This window comes from Podarcis tiliguerta (genome assembly GCF_965153285.1).
Source record: "Podarcis tiliguerta genome assembly, chromosome: 8".
Lineage (NCBI taxonomy): Eukaryota > Metazoa > Chordata > Lepidosauria > Squamata > Lacertidae > Podarcis > Podarcis tiliguerta.
In genome coordinates this window covers 86,257,238-86,274,465 of record NC_139541.1, presented here as the reverse complement: position 1 = coordinate 86,274,465, position 17,228 = coordinate 86,257,238, and the positions used below count along the sequence as shown (strand labels likewise).

Below are 17,228 nucleotides of genomic sequence, written 5' to 3'. Positions count from 1 at the left end.
AGAAATTAATTAAGTGAAAGATATAATTGGAAGGAAAATATGGTATAAATAAGTGATAAGAATATAAGAGCATTTAATGAAAAGATTAAGAAAATAGGAGGAAATAAATTACACAGAAGTAGCAAACATTTAATGAACCAGAAGGGGAAGTTGAGGGAAGTTACAGGCTGGGGGGGAATATGAATTCTATTACTATTATTATTATATTGATGTGTCGAATATTAAATTGTAAAACCAATAAAATATAATAATAATAATAATAATAATAATAATAATAATAATAATTACCTTATTTTTATGATTACTTATTTCCAGGGTGTACTCCCAAGCGGGGAGTCCCTCCCTCCTCTGTATTATTTGGGGTCCCCTTTTCCCCCTGAATCCTTTTCCACCTCCTTTTTCAGGCGAGGCGACCAGAGCATCCACTTCCGCGCGCGCGCTCGGGTCTATTCTGGCCCCTGCCGGCTGCCTTAGCCGAAGCGCCGAAGAGGAGACGCGCAGGCGCGGGCGGTGGACGCCGGGAGCCGCGCCTGCGCAGTCCGAGCCCGGGAAGCCGAGAGCCTGAGCCGGGCGGGAGGGCCCTTTTGCGCCTGCGCAGTGGGGGCGGTTGCCATGGAGTCGGAAGGGGCCTACGAGCCGGGCTTCGTGGGGATCCGCTTCTGCCAGGAATGGTGAGGCCGGGGGGGGGGGAGGAGAGGGCGGGGCCCGCATTGACCGCCCCCCCATCAGTCCCCTCGGGGGCTGGGCTAGATGACCTCGGGGTCCCCCTTCCCACGCTGCAGGGCTGTGATATCCCGAGAAGGGGGGCATTCCTGCAGAGGGAAGAACCGAAAATGAGCAGGGGCTGGGATGGTTCCCCAAAACACAGTCAAGGGTTAGGGAAAGAAAATTTAATTTAATTTAATTTAATTTTAAAATTCCTTCCAGTAGTACCTTGGAGACCAAGTAAGTTAGTTCTTGGTAAGAGCTTTCGTGTGCATGCACACGTCTTCGGGTACACGGGATTAGGGAGAGATGCACGTGGTGGAGCAACAGCAGCAGCGGAATAATAGGAAATAACAACAACAACAACATGCTCCCCTCTTGACTTTCGACTTTCCTGGGCACAGGAAACTAACCACAACTCCCTCGGATTTTTGCTCAGCCCTCAAGGGCCTTTTCGCTGGCCAGCTTCAACTCCAAGCCATGGGGAAGGTTCCTGGGCCTGGCGGAGAGAGGTGGAATCTGCCCATGGGATGAGCCCCTGGTGGAAACTCTGACTCACCTGGTCCTTAGATGTAAACTATATATGCTGATCTCCGCCAGCAGCTCCTAGAGCAACTCTGCATCCCCAAATGGAAACCAGAGGTGGAGGTCATACACTTTCTACTACAGTGGTGCCCCGCAAGACGAATGCCTTGCAAGACGGAAAACCCGCAAGACGGAAAACCCGCAAGACGAAAGGGTTTTCCGTCTGCAGAGGCTTCGCAAGACGAAAAATGACCAAAAAAATTGAATTTTTTTCCCCCGCTCCAAAACCCCTTTTCCTGAAGCGCTAAGCTGCTAAAAGCATTTTAGCAGCAAAACCGCTAATCCCCCACCCCTTAAAAAGCCGTTTTTAGCCCTTAAAATGTCAATAGCGCTAATAGCGCTACTCCGTCAATGGGCTTGCTTCGCAAGACGAAAAAACCGCAAGACGAAAAGACCCGCGGGACGGATTCTTTTCGTCTTGCGAGGCACCACTGTACAGTCATACCTCAGGATAAATATGCTCCAGGAAAAGTATTTTTGGGTTGCGCTCCACGGTGACCTGTTACTTCCAGGTTTTGCCGCTTGCGCAGGCGGTCAAAATCACATCACGCATATGTGCGGAAGAAAAAGTTATCCTGCCATGTTGACGAGGGACTTGGGCGCAGGAATCGCTAAGCCTTGTGCTGAGTCAGACTTATGGGTCCATCTAGCCCCATATGGTCTACACAGACTGGCAGCCGTGGTCTCCAGGATTTCAGGCAGAGAACGGAACCTGGGACTTTCTCCCCGCAAAGCAGCTGCTCTCTGCCCCTGGGCTTTGGGCTCCAGCTCCTGTCAGCTCAAGCCAGAACAGCTGTTGCTGCCCACAACATCTGGAGGGCGCCAGGGCCGGGCAAGGCGGCTCTCAGCTGTTGGCCCCCCACTCAGTTTCATCTGTCCACTAGTTCTAGTTTTACATTTGCATCTCACCTATTCTCCAAGAAACTCACTTAAATCTTTCTCTCTCTCCTCTTTTTTTTTTTTAACAGCAACAACATGTTGTACCCTAAAGAAGACAAAGAGAACAGGATCCTTCTCTATGCTGTGAGTGTCAGGTGGCAATACTCTCTTCAGGTAGACTCTTGAGTGCAGGGTTTCACCGTGAGCTGTTGTGGCTTTGTGGCAGTTCCTTCCCAGCTCAGCTGCCTGGCTGGGACCTTTTGGCCGGGAAAGGGGCGAGCTTGGTCATTTTGCCCCATATTTGCCAGCTTCAAGCTGCGGACCTTGGGAGGCTTCAAGCTGCGGACCGTAACTCAGCCTTTGAGATTGCTGGGCACGGATCACGGGTGTGCAGTGTCAGGAGCGAGACAGCAGTGAATCACACAGAGCAGGTGGTTAACGCTTTATTAGAAAAACAGGATCCGCACAGGAATGCCAGGCCTAATGAGCACGGCGACTCTTCTTTGGTAGGTCTTGTACTTTATGAAGCAGATGCGGAGTCTGAAGACCCCTGCCTTCCCACAGCTGCCTAAGTCTCCTCTTCCAGGTCTTTCCTAAGCAATCTGAGACTATGCCTGCAGGTCTTCCTTTGCTCCTCACACTTCATACCTCTCCTGGTCCTGGGAGCCCAGGGAAGAGGGGCGCTTGTCACAGCAGGAGGGGGAGACACCTGTGCTGCTTCACCAGCCCGACTCACCTCTGCCTCTTGGCCTCCCTCATCCTGCTCTGCCGCCTCTCTCTTGACTTTTCTCTGCCGCAGACTCCGAGCTCACTAAGCCGTGCCACACCTTCAGCTTCTGACACCTCCTCCTCCCCATCTCCTCCCTCTGTCCCACCACCATTCCCTGCACTCAGATCCTTCTTCCCCAATGGTGCCTCCCACCGTTCCTCTACGTCCAACCAGTCTGTGACAGCGAGGCAGTTTCTCCCTCCTGGCATCAGTCTTGTAGGTAATGTTTTGCCCCCCCAGGGCTTGCTGGGAACGTGAACGTGTGACCGTTCTCCTCTTCTCCCTGCAGTGCCGCAACTGCGACTACCAGCAGGAGGCTGACAATAGCTGCATCTACGTCAATAAGATCACGCATGAAGTTGAGTAAGTACCAGCAGCTGCCTTGAAGGAATTGCTGGCCTGTGTTGATCTGCCTGAAGCCCCGGAGAGGCCATTGCCAGCCACGCTGCATAAGGGAACACACTGACTTTACATAAGGCAACCTCCTGTATTCCTGCGTTGAAAATCCAGCCTAGTTTTGCATCCACTTTGTTCAGACAAGTGAAACATGGGGAAATGCCCTAGTGGTTGATCACAAGCTGAACGTGAACTGGCAAAGTGACGCAGCTGCAGTGAAAAGTTATTTCTTGGCTGCCTTCACAGAACCATAGTTTCCATTCCAGGTGCCAGGCCAAGGTGGTCAATGGGGGTGGGGGGAAAGCACCCACACAGAAACAACAACAATTTATTTGTACCCCGCCCCTCTTTCTGGGTTTCCCCAGCCACTGTGGGCGGCTTCCAACAAAGATTAAACATACATTAAAATATCTCACATTAAAAACTTCCCTGAACAGGGCTGCCTTCAGATGTTTTCTAAATGTCAGGTAGTTGTTTATTTCTTTGACATCTGATGGGAGGGCGTTCCACAGGGCGGGCGCCACCACCGAGAAGGCCCTCTGCTTGGTTCTCTGTAACTTGGCTTCTCGCTGGGAGGGAACTGCCTGAAGGCCCTCGGCGCTGGACCTCAGCGTCCAGGCAGAATGATGGGGGTGGAGAAATGAGAAGAGAGGGTCTTTTTGGAAAATTCAGAAAGGTGGTAAGGGAGCAGCCAGGTGTCCTGGGGGCAGTGCAATGGGAATAATGATGACTGCAAAAGAAAGGGCGGGGGGGCTGACTGAGAGTGAGCAGTCAAAAGAATCACTTTTTAACCATCTGTATTTCAGTGAACTAACCCAGATCATTGCTGACGTTTCCCAGGACCCAACTCTGCCCCGAACAGAGGACCACCCTTGCCAGAAGTGAGTGCTGAGCTGTAGCCATTTTTCTTATTTTTAAAAAGTCCGGCAAATGCCACAAAGCATAGAACAGCCTGGGACAAACAAAAACCTTTGATGGAGGCCAGCCCTCCCAGACATTTTGGACTCCCACCAGCTAGTCCCAGACATCGGGCCTGGGATACCAGGTTGGGAAGGCGGGGTGTGGGTCATTTCCTCCGTGCTTCCGGGATCTGCCCTGCCTCATAACCAGATCTTTCCACCCCTGTCTTCCAGGTGCGGCCACAAGGAAGCCGTGTTTTTCCAGTCTCACAGCGCAAGGGCTGAGGTGAGGAGACTTCTTTTGAGATCTAGGGCAGCTGATGTTTTTGTAATCCCTAGCAGCAACACCCTTCTTAAAAGTTACAAGCAATGACATTCGCTCGCTTTGCATGTGGGTTTCCCAACATCGGGTCCTCTACTTCAGTAGCAGAATTTCAGCCGTGACCCCCACATGATTTGCATGTCTGTTTTCCACCTGCTTCCCCACTCACTTATTCAAATATCTTCTCTTAAAACCAGCTGGGTGACTGCCATAGAGTTTGGAGTCTCTGTCACTTAAAAAAAAAACCCACCAGGGGTGGGTGTTTCAGCTGAGCTCCTTACAGACTCGCAGAAGGGCGTTCCCAGAGCCAAAACAATTTGCAGTTCAAAACAAAACAGCATTATGGTTATGTTGCAAACATAACAGGAGTTTTTTTTCCAGAGCTCCAAAACGTGGGGATTAGGGTCTGTGGAGGTTTGAAAGGTGTCTTCTGGTTCTGTTGGGTTTTAAGCCTTCACATTTCCCCGGAGGTCTTTATGATCACGGGGGCAAGGCATGGAAACACACCTGGAATACCCGTCTCACCCCTTCCATGTCTTCTTTAGGATGCCATGAGGCTGTATTACGTCTGCACAGCCCCACACTGCGGTCACCGCTGGACAGAGTGAAGCCCGTGGAGATGTCAGCCCCCTCCTTGTCCCTTTCCTGCCGTTACCTTAATTTCTCTCCTTTCTGACAAACTTCCAGATGATTCAACTGCTGCCTGTCTGTGCCTAGACACCCTCTTTGACTTGGGTTGTTCGTGTTTTTGGCTTTGTTAATAAAACATGGTTTATATTTTTACAAAAGTCCCAAAGTTGTGCTTCCTCAAGCCTTCCTGGGTGGGGCAGCTGAGGCTGGCACATCTGTACACAATTAAAGCAGCTTGGCGAGAATAAAAGAATAATAGAACCTTAAGAGTTGGACGGGACCCAGGGGTCATCTAGTCCACCCCCCCCCCCATGATCTAGGGTTCAGGTCATGTGGGATAAAGCATGTGTGGTTTGCCTACCTTTCCCTCATTCCAGCCCACTCCATCCCAGCCAGGATGATGGGGCTGAGTGTCCGGTTTAGAGGTGTGGCTTTAAAGATAGCTTGTGCCCACCCGCTTTTTAAAAAATGAGCTATAATGCAAGACAGCCATGTTCAGAGAGGAGGCCGGTTATGTTTAAGCAGGAAGCAGAACAAAATATTCCCCTGACCATGAGGAAACATAGTTTTTAATATAATTATATGTTGTCTCACCACCAATATTGGCCCCGCGAGGCGGCATGCGACAAAACGCAACTCATTACAAGATTAACAGGTTAGAAACAGCCACATATTCAGCGCAACCAAAAACTTGGGCAAGTGCAAAAAAAGGTTTGGTTGGTGCCTGGAAGAGCATCACAAAGGCCGAAATGCCTGCAGAGAGCGTTCCACAGCTTGGGGGCCACCACAGAAAAAGCCCTGCCCCTGGCCTCGCCTCAAAAACGAGGGCACCCACAACCGAGCTTGGAGAAAAGACTTGAAAACACAGCCTTCTGGGAACCTTCATTTTGAAAACAAAAGTTTCTAGTCCTCTGAGTCTGCCGCCGCGTATTTTGGTAACAGCTAATTTTGAGAAACGGAAATCTCAAGGCAGGGCTGGGCAAGACGCCCAACACTTAGAAGAGGTGCAGAATTGGCACAGTCCGCTCTTGGCATGGGCAGCGTACTCCAAATGCATGATTTGGCTAGTTTTTCTACTCCCCCGTTTTCCTTACATGGGATTTGCTGTTTCCCGGTTTCCTGGGCCCTGGCCTCCGGGCCTCAGTACGCGGAAGGGTAGAGGACGTGGAAGCTGGGGTGGAGGACGTTGTCCGGCGCCACCTTCCGGAACCCTCTGGCCAGGATCCCGTGGCCGGGGTGCAGGCGGCGGACGTGGCCGTAGTACTCCTCGCTGCCGCTGCAGGTGAAGCCGCACTCCTCGCACACAAAGAGCTTGGAGCGGCGCTCACGGTAGGCGTATCGCTGCTGGATGCTGTGGATTTTCTTGAGGTGCGACTCGAGGGAGCATCGCTGGGTGAAGGCTTTGTCGCAGACGCAGCAGCGGTACGGGCGGATGCCTGCGGAGGGACAAATGTCAGGTGGACAGGCCTGTATTCATTGAATTTATATACCGCCCTATACCCGGGGGTCTCAAGGCGGTTCACGGAATAAAATCAAGATATAAAGCTGCAAAATAATAAACCTCTACAATTCGGTATTTTCATGCAAAAAGTCCCTTAGAAATTTCCAATCCTTAATACAGGATCGAAAAATTAGAATATTGTGGAAAAGTTCGTTTATTTCAGTAATTCAACTTAAAAGGTGAAACTAATATATGACATGCAAAGCGAGATATGTCAAGCCTTTATTTGTTATAATTGTGATGACCATGGCGTACAGCTGATGAAAACCCCAAATTAACAATCTCAGAAAATTAGAATATTAAATGAAATCAGCAAAACAAGGATTGCAAATCGAGCAATATTGGACCTCTGAGAAGTAGAAGCATGCATATGTACTCAGTACTTGGTTTGGGCCCCTTTTGCATCAATTACTGCCTCGTGGCATGGCATGGATGCTATCAGCCTGTGGCACGGCTGAGGTGTTATGGAAGACCAGGATGCTTCAATAGCATTGAATTACTGAAATAAATGAACTTTTCCCCGATATTCTAATTTTTTGAGTTTCACCTGTAAGTGTCAGTAATGAGTTTTCTCTCATTAATCACGTTAACTTTGCCATCTCCGGGGAAATTATTTTTATATATTGAATTTATATACCGCCCTATACCCGGGGGTCTCAGGGTGGTTCACAGAATAAAATCAAGATATAAAACCACAAAATACATCATCAAAATAAAAACCTGATAGCGGAGGTCCCCCATTTTTTTAAAAAAGGGCATAGGATGTCCATCAGGTCAACCAAAGGCAGCAGCAAAAAAAGCTAAAGCTATGCTATTCCCACCCGTCCCAGTTCAAAAACCGAGCTCAGGGCGGCTAACAACAAATTTAAAACACTTAATTATACAAGCAGCATAAAATACAGTATAAAAACATGAATAACAATAAAATTCAAAAATCAATTAGATAATCCCCAGGGCTAGCTGGCTGAATTGGTCCTACTTGGGCCAGCGAGGAGACCAGGGGAGAATTAGCTGTGGGGTCACAGAGCGGGTGATCTTCATAAAAGAGAAGGGAAATAAAAGATCAGGCTGAATTCAAATTAAAGGCCAGGTGAAATAGCTCTGTCTTACAGGCCCGTTGGAAGGAGGTTAAATCCTGCAGGGCCCTAGTCTCATGGGACAGGACCATCACTGAGAAGGCCCTGGCCCTGTTGAGGATAGTCTGACTTCCTTAGGACTTGGGACCTCCAAACTATGATTATTAGTGTCCAGATCAACTAACAGGACCACTCTATTCTGCCTTGGTCAGACCACACCGGAATACTAAGTCCAGTTCTGGGTGCCACAATTTAAGAAGGATGTTGACAAGTTGGAAAGTGTGCAGAGGAGGGCAATCAAGATGACAAAGGGTCTGGAAACCGAGCCTTATGAGGAGTGCTTGAAGGAGCTGGGTATGTTTAGCCTGGAAAAGAGGAGATATGAGAGCCATCTTCAAATATCTCAAGGGCTGTCATATGGAAGATGGAGCAAGCTTGTTTTCTCCTGCTCTAGAAAGTAGGACTTGAACTCATGGCTTCAAGTTACAGGAATGAAGATTTTGGGCTCTCACTAGGAGCAAACCGCGCGGGATCTCGGCCTTTTCCTGGAGGAGACTGTGGCCAAGATGGCGGAAAGTGGAGCAGAAGAAGAGGAAGCGTACTTTCTGGAAGTTCACCTGTCGGGGTGTTGACCTGGACCAGCTCCTCGACATGTCCTATGAGCAGCTGTACAGTGCCCGCCAGCGGTAGTGGCGGCTCAACTGTGGCCTGCGCCGCAAGCAGCGCTCCCTCCTGAAGCGGCTGCGCAAGGCCAAGAAAGGGGCCCTGCCCATGGAGAAGGCAGAGGTGGTCAAGATCCACCTGCAAGACACAATTATTCTTCTGGAAATGGTAGGCAGTGTTAGATTTCTGTTTATGCCACTGTGCAGATTTTGGAATCACAAGACTCTGTTGACATTCCAGACTGTTGGAAGTCTCACGGGAGATGGATGTTGATGTTACTGGTTTCCTGTTTCTTTGTTCCAGGTTGTTCCCTGACTCTCACAGAGAGCAGATGCATATTCTTTTCTGTCCTGCGTAGTTAGTAATAAACGTAGCGATGTAGCACATATTTCGGCTCCTGCTACTGCTGTTTGGATCCTCTGCGTAATGGGGGAACGTGCCTGAAGCCTCATCAAAGGCTTAGGTCGTTAATCACCGTCAGAGGAGGAGAGCCTGATGGATCCCGAAGACACGTCTGAGGAGGAGAGCCATTTCAGCTTGGTCATACGGACACTCCGACACGCGTGTACAATGGGAAGACCTTCAACCAGGTGGAAATCAAGCCTGAAATGATTGGTCACTATTTGGGAGAGTTCTCCATCACCTACAAGCCCGTTAAGCATGGCTGACCTGGAATCGGGGCCGCCCACTCCTCTTGGTTCATTCCCCTGAAGTAAGGGGATTTGGGAAGAGTTGTGTCTCTCGTGTAAATGAAAGGGTTTCCCAACAACAACAAAAAAGGAATGAAGATTTTGACCAAACACCGGGAAGAACTTCGGACAGCAAGAGCTGTTTGACAGCGGGACTGTCTCCCTCCCTTCCTTGGAGGTTTCTAAGCAGAGGTTGGGTGGCCATCTGTCAGGGATGCTTCAGCTGAGGTTCCTGTATTGCAAGAGGGGGTTGGACTAGATGACCTTTGAAGGTCCCTACAGTCCTGTGATTCTACGATTCTGTGATACAATACATTGCAGGGAGCAAAGCTTGGATTGTAGAGGAACCAAACAATTGCTAACTGTGAAATATACCTTATGGTACTGCCTCCTACGGAAGACGCCTATTCGGATTGGGAAAACGTCAGTTCGTTAAAAGACTTGAAGGGTCGCTGTGTCTTAATTTTAATTAAACAAAGAAAAGCTGAAAGGCAGGCCAGAATCTTGGAAGATAAGATGGTGGAATGAAAAAAGGGGCCTCTGAGGGGGACTGCGCCGAAAATAATTGACGGACAACAACAGGAAGAACAAAATTCCTCTTGCAGATCAATATCCATATAGATTTGCTAAATACAATTGAAAGTCTCACACCAGCGGCTGCCGAGATAAGACAAAGGATTAAGATTGAAACTGTGATATTGGGAATAAACAAGAGAGAAAAAGCAGGAACAAGAAATATTTTTTCTCTCTCCTGACCAGCCAGAACATGGGAAGTTTTTTTAAAATATATAATTTGGAATGTATAATTGGCTTTATTATTTGTATTGTGGCAAGATTTGATATTCTACCAACTGAAGTGTCATTAATGAAAAATGAATAAAAACTATTTACAAAAAATACATTGGTCAATATGGATGTTACGTTTGTAAATTCCCCACCCAGGTGAGCAACGAGAGCCAAGGCCCTTGCAGGGTGAGGTCCCCACCTGTGTGCGTCCTCAGGTGCCTCTTGAGGTCGAAGGTGTCGTTGAAGCCCTTGCCGCAACACCTGCAGACGTGCTTCTTGACGGGGCTGTGGCACTTGAGGTGGCGATTCAGCATGCGCTGCAGAGGGAAGGGCTTGCTGCACACGCAGCACTGGAACTGCGGCGCTGAAGGACTCCTGCCCTGGATGGAGCAGAAAGGGAGGGAGCGGGGCAGGTTGGGAGTTTGCAGAACAAATGAACGTGGAGGACCTGCAAGGTTATGCAACCCAGGCGCTTGGAGCTACCACTCCCATCAGTCTCAGCCAGCATGGTCATTCCGTACATTTTTCTTTTCATACAATTGTGGAGGTGCGCAGCCTGGGAGTCATTTTGGACTCACGGCTGTCCATGGAGGCACAGGTCCATTCTGTGTCCAGGGCAGCTGTTTACCAGCTCTATCTGGTACGCAGGATGAGACCCTACATGCCTGCAGACTGCCTCGCCAGAGTGGTGCATGCTCTGGTTATCTCCCGCTTGGACTACTGCAATGCGCTCTCCGTGGGGCTCCCTTTAAAGGTGACCTGGAAACTACAATTAATCCAGAATGCGGCAGCCAGACTGGTGACTGGGAGCGGCCGCCAGGACCACATAACACTAGTCCTGAGAGACCTGCATTGGCTCCCAGGACGTTTCCGAGCACAATTCAAAGTGCTGGTGCTGACCTTTAAAGCCCTAAACGGCCTCGGTCCAGTATACCTGGAGGAGCGTCTCCACCCCCATCGTTCAGCCTGGACACTGAGGTCCAGCTCCGAGGGCCTTCTGGCGGTTCCCTCCCTGCGAGAAGCAAAGCTACAGGGAACCAGGCAGAGGGCCTTCTTGGTGGTGGTGCCTGCCCTGTAGTGGCACCCTCCCATCAGATGTCAAAGAAATAAACAACTATCTGACATTTAGAAGACATCTGAAGGCAAACCGGTTTAGGGAAGTTTTTAATGACTGATGTTTTAATGTAATTTTAATCCTTTGTTGGAAGCCGCCCAGAGTGGCTGGGGTAACCCAGCCAGATGGGCAGGGTAGAAATAATAAATTATTATTATATATTATTATAGTTGGAACCCCCTGCCATGCAGGAACCTTTGCCCGACGTGGGACTCAAACCCACAGCCTTGAGATTAAGAGTCTTGTGCTCTACCGACTGAGCTCCAGTATTTATTGCATATAATTTATATACCGCTCGATTGCAGGAAACAAACCTCAAAGCAGTTTTTAAAAATGGCAATAGAATTATCGTTACATGGTTGAAAACGTTCATAAAACCACAAGAGAATAGATTAAAACACATCAAAACTCACACAAGCTTCCTAAACTATCTAGGTAAAAGGTAAAGGTACCCCTGCCCGTACGGGCCAGTCGTGTCCAACTCTAAGGTTGTGCGCCCATCTCACTCAAGAGGCCGGGGGCCAGCGCTGTCTGGAGACACTTCCGGGTCACGTGGCCAGCGTGACAAAGCCGCATCTGGCGAGCCAGCGCAGCACACGGAAATGCCGTTTACCTTCCCGCTAGTAAGCGGTCCCTATTTATCTACTTGCACACAGGGGTGCTTTCGAACTGCTAGGTTGGCAGGCGCTGGGACCGAACAGCGGGAGCACACCCCGCCACGGGGATTCGAACCGCCGACCTTTCGATCAGCAAGCCCTAGGCACTGAGGCTTTTACCTACAGCGCCACCCGCGTCCCTAAACTATCTAGGTAGGCTTGTCTAAATAAGAATGTCTTCAGCAATTGGCAGGGAGTTCCAACGTGTCAGTTCTGCCACACTAAACGATTGAGTTCTTACGGACCCAGAGTGGGGGTTACGTGGCACCTTTTTTTTGCGACAACATTTATCTTGGATTAAAAAGCACATCAACTGCTTTTGGAAAACCAAATGATGTTTATGTTACCTTCTGAAGATTTCAGGTAATGCTAAATAACAATAATATACAATTACACTGAAACAGAAGAAGTGTGCATGCACACGAAAGCTTATACCAGAACAAACTTAGTTGGTCTATAAGGTGCTACTGGGCAATTTTTTATTTATTGTTATTTTGACTGCACCAGGCCAACACGGCTACCTACCTGAATAATGTATAAATGCAAGCACTTGGCAATCATTTTTTTTATGGGTTCTGTGCACTTTGGCATGCATGTTACGTACCCAGCCAAACGAAATAATATTATTTGAACCCAAACATGTTTCGAATCCCCAGGTCATGCTTCAACTTTTTAGCACCCCACATTTTCGGAATTGGAAAGCTGGAGCAATTCAAGACGGCCTGATCTGCCCGGCCACTGTGAGAACACCTGGCCTGATCCGCTGATCTTCCTGGGTTCTTACCTTGCTGCTCCTGGGATATTTCCCCACGGGACCCAGTTGAGGATGACACGGGCTTTGAGCGACGCCTTGGAGGAAGTTTCCTGCGTGGGTTCTTTCCCACACGCTCACGGAGCTGCCTGCGAGGAGCCGGGGGTCTGCCAGGGTTTGAGCCAAGCTGCCTTCTGGAAGAACCAGTGCCAGATTTACGTATAAGCTAATCAAGCTCTAGCTTAGGGCTTCACTCTCTAGGGGGGGCCCAAAAAAATTTAAGGGGAAAAAACTGGATGTACATTTCCAAAATAGAAGATAAAAAACAAATAAAATAAAACCTACATTGTGTTGTGTAGGCTCCTATGATGTAAGTCATGGGCCCCGCCTGCTCGCCTGCTCCCTAAAATATCCCTGGTTTGCTCCTTTCTATATATAGGGTGCCAATATTCTGCTATCTATCATTATTAGTAGTTTGCATCATATATTTACACCTATTTTTATTTCATGTTGGTCTTGGCTGGGGGGTGGTATAAATAAAAATTATGATGATGATAATGATGATGATGATGTTCTAGCAAGTTTCTATAGACTAGATTATGAGTCTTTTTAAATTGTGTTTCTCAAGGAACTTTTGTTATTGCCAAATGCCAATGGGTTTGCATTATTCAGTTTGTTATGAATAAAAAATCATTTTAAGTTAGAGCTTAATAATTATTTCACTATTAATATACTTCTTCTTAACTGTATTTCAGTTCAACAATTACTTTGATAAAAAAACATATTTTGTGATGTGCAAATGGCTTTAGATACCTATTAGGACCAGAAATTGCCATCTAGCATATATTCAACACAAAAAACAGTGACAATTTGTTGTCGGCAAAGGACAGCTGGGCATATTATCAAGGGCCCCATTACCTTCAGGAGCTGAGGGCCGCATCAAACCTAACACGGCCCTGGGAAGAACCAAAACGAACCCCCCTTCTCCAAGGATGCTGTTGCAGCCCCTGCTTCCAGGGAGCCAGGTGTGTTAACGGAAGAGGGCAAGAGACTTGTGGACACCCAGGGCATCTTTTGTGGCAAGGGCAGCCTTATGTTTGGGCTGCAACTGGCCCTTGCATTCCCACCCACCCCAGTTGCAAGAAATTTGCAGCCCTGGGATTCAGGACAGGGGCAGGAGCGTTTTCAGGAGGGGAAAAGCTTTGGTGAAGAGGATGGGGTATTGAGAGGTCCGGAGGGTGGCAACACGAAAGCGGGGCCTTCTCTGCAGTGGCTCCCCGTCTGTGGAATGCTCTCCCCAGGGAGGTTCACCTGGCAACTTCATTATGAACCTTTAGGCACCAGGCAAAAACATTCCCTTTTAACCAGGCCTTTGGTTGATCTGATTTACATCCTATGCCCTGTTAAAATGTCTGTGTGTGTGTGTGTTTTTTTGGGGGGGGCTATCGGGTTGTTGTTTTTATTTTGATTATGTATTTTGTGGTTCTATATCTAGATTTTATTCTGTGAACTGCCCTGAGACCCCTGGGTATAGGGCGGTATGTAAGTTCAATAAATAATAAAAATAAATAATAATAATTTCCCCGGAGATGGCAAAGTCAATGTGTTTAATGAGAGAAAACTCATTACTGACACTTATTAAGAATTGGAAATTTCTAAGGGACTTTTTGCATGAAAGAGTAAAGGAACTTGCAATATCTGCAGTTGAAGATTGACAAAATACAGGGTTATAGAGGGCTGAATGGTTGGATCTTAATGAGTGAATACCTTATTTGACTGCAGAACAAGACTCCTTTTATCTTTCGTTATCTTTCTTTAATCTTTTCTTCCCTCCCTCTCCTCTTCAGCTTTCTCTCTCCTTAGGTCTTTTTCTTTTCTTTTCTACTTTTGTGTTGAAGGCAACGCAAAAAATTTTAGCACACCTACCTGGGATGTACAAGTCTCCGCGAAGTTGGTCAGAGAGCTCTCCCCAATCCCGGGATGCCAGTCGCCTCGAGACTCGCCGCTTGACCAGGAAAGATTTAGGCATGGCTGGCGCAACCGTGGGCTTGAGATTCGCCGGCGGTATTTTGGCACTTTGACAGCAGTCACGAAATTAAAAGAAGCCTGCTTCTTGGGAGAAAAGCAATGACAAAGTTAGACAGCATCTTAAAAAGTAGAGACATCACCTTGCCAACAAAGATCCGTATAGTTAAAGCTGTGGTTTTCCCAGTAGTGATGTATGGAAGTGAGAGCTGGACCATAAAGAAGGCTGATCGCCGAAGAATGGATGCTTTTGAATTCTGGTGCTGGAGGAGACTCTGGAGAGTCCCATGGACTGCAAGAAGATCCAACCTCTCCATTCTGAAGGAAATCAGCCCTGAGTGCTCACTGGAAGGACAGATCCTGAAGCTGAGGCTCCAAGACTTTGGCCACCTCCTGAGAAGAGAAGACTCCCTGGAAAAGACCCTGATGTTGGGAAAGATTGAGGGCACAAGAAGAAGGGGACGACAGAGGACAAGATGGTGGGACAGTCTTCTCGAAGCTACCAGCATGAGTTTGACCAAATTGCGGGAGGCAGTGGAAGACAGGAGGGCCTGACATGCTCTGGTCCAGGGGGTCACGAAGAGGCGGACACGACTAAACGACTAAACAACAACAAGAAGATTCTCTCCTGCTCTGCTTCCTTTCCAGATCAGAGGCTACAACCCCAGTTTCTCATCCAAACACCCAGCTACCTTCCAGCAAAAGCAGGAACAGGCACCCTTAGAAGTCAAACCACTCACCTTCTGGTCTGCTGCCAAGCCGAATCCAAAATCTCCGCCAAAGTCCAGCGAAGGTTGTGATTCTGGAGACGAGTGCGAAAGAGCCTGGGCTGTTTACAAGAGCGACACTGGATACCTCGCGATTTGAATGAGTGTTGCGGGGCAGCTGTGTGTGTGTGTGTGTGTGTGTGTGTGCGCGTTCTGAATGCGAACCGAATTCCAGCTCCTTTGCATACTTTGTGCTCCTAACTGCAAAGGCAACAAGATATCTCCATCCTCTCCATGCAAATTCTGCACTTTGCTATAGAGGGAAGAGTCGAGGACGGTTAGCCGGCTCGTCTCTTTGAACAGGGCAGCTGCAGGAAACGGGCAATTCACCCGATACTCGATGGCAGCAATGCTCACACTCCCGTGTCAAACTGGACGTTGAAAAAGGCCAACCTGTTCACCACCAAAACACCATCAGTTGGCCTCGAATTTAATGACCGGGGAAAATTGGGCAGGTTTTTTAAAAAGTAACCTTTGCACACTAACGCACCACACCACTCTTAGATCTTTGCCCGTCACCGGTGTGTTCTGAGGAGTGCACCATTATTATCGTTATTAATTGAATTTATATACCGCCCTATACCCGGGGGTCTCAGGGCGGTTCACAGAATAAATCTATACCCATAATGCTGGAGATCTACTGCTGTCAAGGCGACTAGATGGATCCATGACCTGACCCAATGTAAGACTGTTCTTTAACCAACCCTTGCAGCTGGAGGAGCACCACTAGCTAAAAGGTTAAGTAGCCAGCACTTCTAGCATCTTGTCACACTGCAGTCAGGACAGAGATACAGTGGTACCTCGGTTAAGAACTTAATTCGTTCCGGAGGTCCATTCTTAACCTGAAACTGTTCTTAACCTGAAGCACCACTTTAGCTAATGGGGCCTCCTGCTGCCCCCACCACGCGATTTCTGTTCTCATCCTGGAGCAAAGACGAAATTAATTTGTTCTGTGAGTTTTTTCGTCTTGTGAATTTTTTCGTCTTGCAAAGCAAGCCCATAGGGAAATCCGTCTTGCGAAGCAACTCAGAAAACGAAAAACTCTTTTGTCTAGCGAGTTTTTCGTCTTGAGAGGCATTCGTCTTGCGAGGTACCACTGTACTATTTCTGGGTTAGCGGAGTCTGTAACCTGAAGCGTCTGTAACCCGAAGTACCACTGTATTGGGATCAGAGTGCTGGCCAGAGCAGTGGGTAATCATGTATCTATAACGCTACACCATGAAAGCAATTTATTTTTGCAAAATAAGACAAGTTCTTAGGGAAACAAGGTGCTGTAAGAATAAATAACTATGTGATAAACTAGAGTTTAGGACATACACACAACAGTTGGAACAGTTCAACACTGAAGCCCATGAGAGAATGGTGGGTTCTGCCATAGAGGATGTTCAAGCTCTGATTTCCTGCAATGAACCAGGTTGGCAAAGGCTGCGTACGAGAAATGCCTTCCGTTAGGGATTGCAGGAGAAGACCTGCCAAGGAAACGAAGGAACTTATTTATATATGCGACAACGGCGGCAAGAGTCCTAATAGCACAAGGATGGAAGAACGAGGAAATCCCGACAAAAGAACAGTGGCAGGGGAAATGGATGGATTATGCAGAACTGGCGAAATTGGCATACAAACTGCGAGACAAGGTGGCTTTAAAGAAGAATGGGAACTTTTTACAAATTACTTAAAAAAACCAACAAAATGAATTGGACTCCTTGGCAGGTTTTGAATAAACATACACAAAGTTATTATTGTGAACGTAATTATAGATAGATAATTTAAGGATCTTTACAATTTTATAATATGCAGAGAATAATAATTTTTCTTGGGGAGGGGGAAGGAAAAAAATGGGGGGGGGAATGAAGATGTTATGTTTTTGATAATTTGTTATGTTGAAATTATTAATAAAAAATATTTTTTAAAAGAGAGAAAAGGCCCACTCTGTGAGCAAGCCTGGGAGTGGGGTTGTTTGGGCAGCCTCTTCCCGGTGGCTTTTTCCAGCACTTCTCCCGGATGCTCGCAAGCAA

At 47.8% G+C, this 17,228-nt stretch overlaps 2 protein-coding genes across 2 annotated transcripts; one reads left to right on the top strand and one right to left on the bottom strand.

Moving 5' to 3' along the window:
• Nucleotides 1-528: 528 nt before the first annotated feature.
• On the top strand, nt 529-5,343 carry POLR2I (RNA polymerase II subunit I). Its single transcript, XM_083456383.1, has 6 exons — nt 529-671; nt 2,259-2,313; nt 3,228-3,301; nt 4,141-4,215; nt 4,468-4,519; nt 5,101-5,343. The coding sequence occupies exons 1-6, from the start codon at nt 613-615 to the stop codon at nt 5,161-5,163; spliced, it is 378 nt and encodes a 125-aa protein (XP_083312509.1). The 5' UTR covers nt 529-612; the 3' UTR covers nt 5,164-5,343.
• Nucleotides 5,344-6,050: 707 nt separating this feature from the next.
• OVOL3 (ovo like zinc finger 3) lies at nt 6,051-15,860 on the bottom strand. The gene is made up of 4 exons (XM_083456078.1): nt 14,348-15,860; nt 12,455-12,615; nt 10,100-10,280; nt 6,051-6,621 (listed from the first exon to the last, which is right to left on the bottom strand). Exons 1-4 carry the CDS (start codon nt 14,448-14,450, stop codon nt 6,326-6,328), a joined length of 741 nt encoding a protein of 246 aa, XP_083312204.1. The 5' UTR covers nt 14,451-15,860; the 3' UTR covers nt 6,051-6,325.
• Between the last annotated feature and the right edge of the window lie 1,368 nt (nt 15,861-17,228).

What these genes read in the sequence shown, in the direction of transcription:
- POLR2I (XM_083456383.1), top strand. Translation starts at nt 613, where the DNA reads ATGGAGTCGGAAGGGGCCTACGAGCCGGGCTTCGTGGGGATCCGCTTC. An exon ending in ATCCGCTTCTGCCAGGAATG is followed by an intron (nt 672 to 2,258) that starts GTGAGGCCGGGG and finishes TTTTTTTAACAG; the next exon opens with CAACAACATGTTGTACCCTA. An exon ending in GAGGACCACCCTTGCCAGAA is followed by an intron (nt 4,216 to 4,467) that starts GTGAGTGCTGAG and finishes CCTGTCTTCCAG; the next exon opens with GTGCGGCCACAAGGAAGCCG.
- OVOL3 (XM_083456078.1), bottom strand. Translation starts at nt 14,450, where the DNA reads ATGCCTAAATCTTTCCTGGTCAAGCGGCGAGTCTCGAGGCGACTGGCA. An exon ending in CGGAGACTTGTACATCCCAG is followed by an intron (nt 12,616 to 14,347) that starts GTAGGTGTGCTA and finishes TGGTTCTTCCAG; the next exon opens with AAGGCAGCTTGGCTCAAACC. An exon ending in AATATCCCAGGAGCAGCAAG is followed by an intron (nt 10,281 to 12,454) that starts GTAAGAACCCAG and finishes TGCTCCATCCAG; the next exon opens with GGCAGGAGTCCTTCAGCGCC.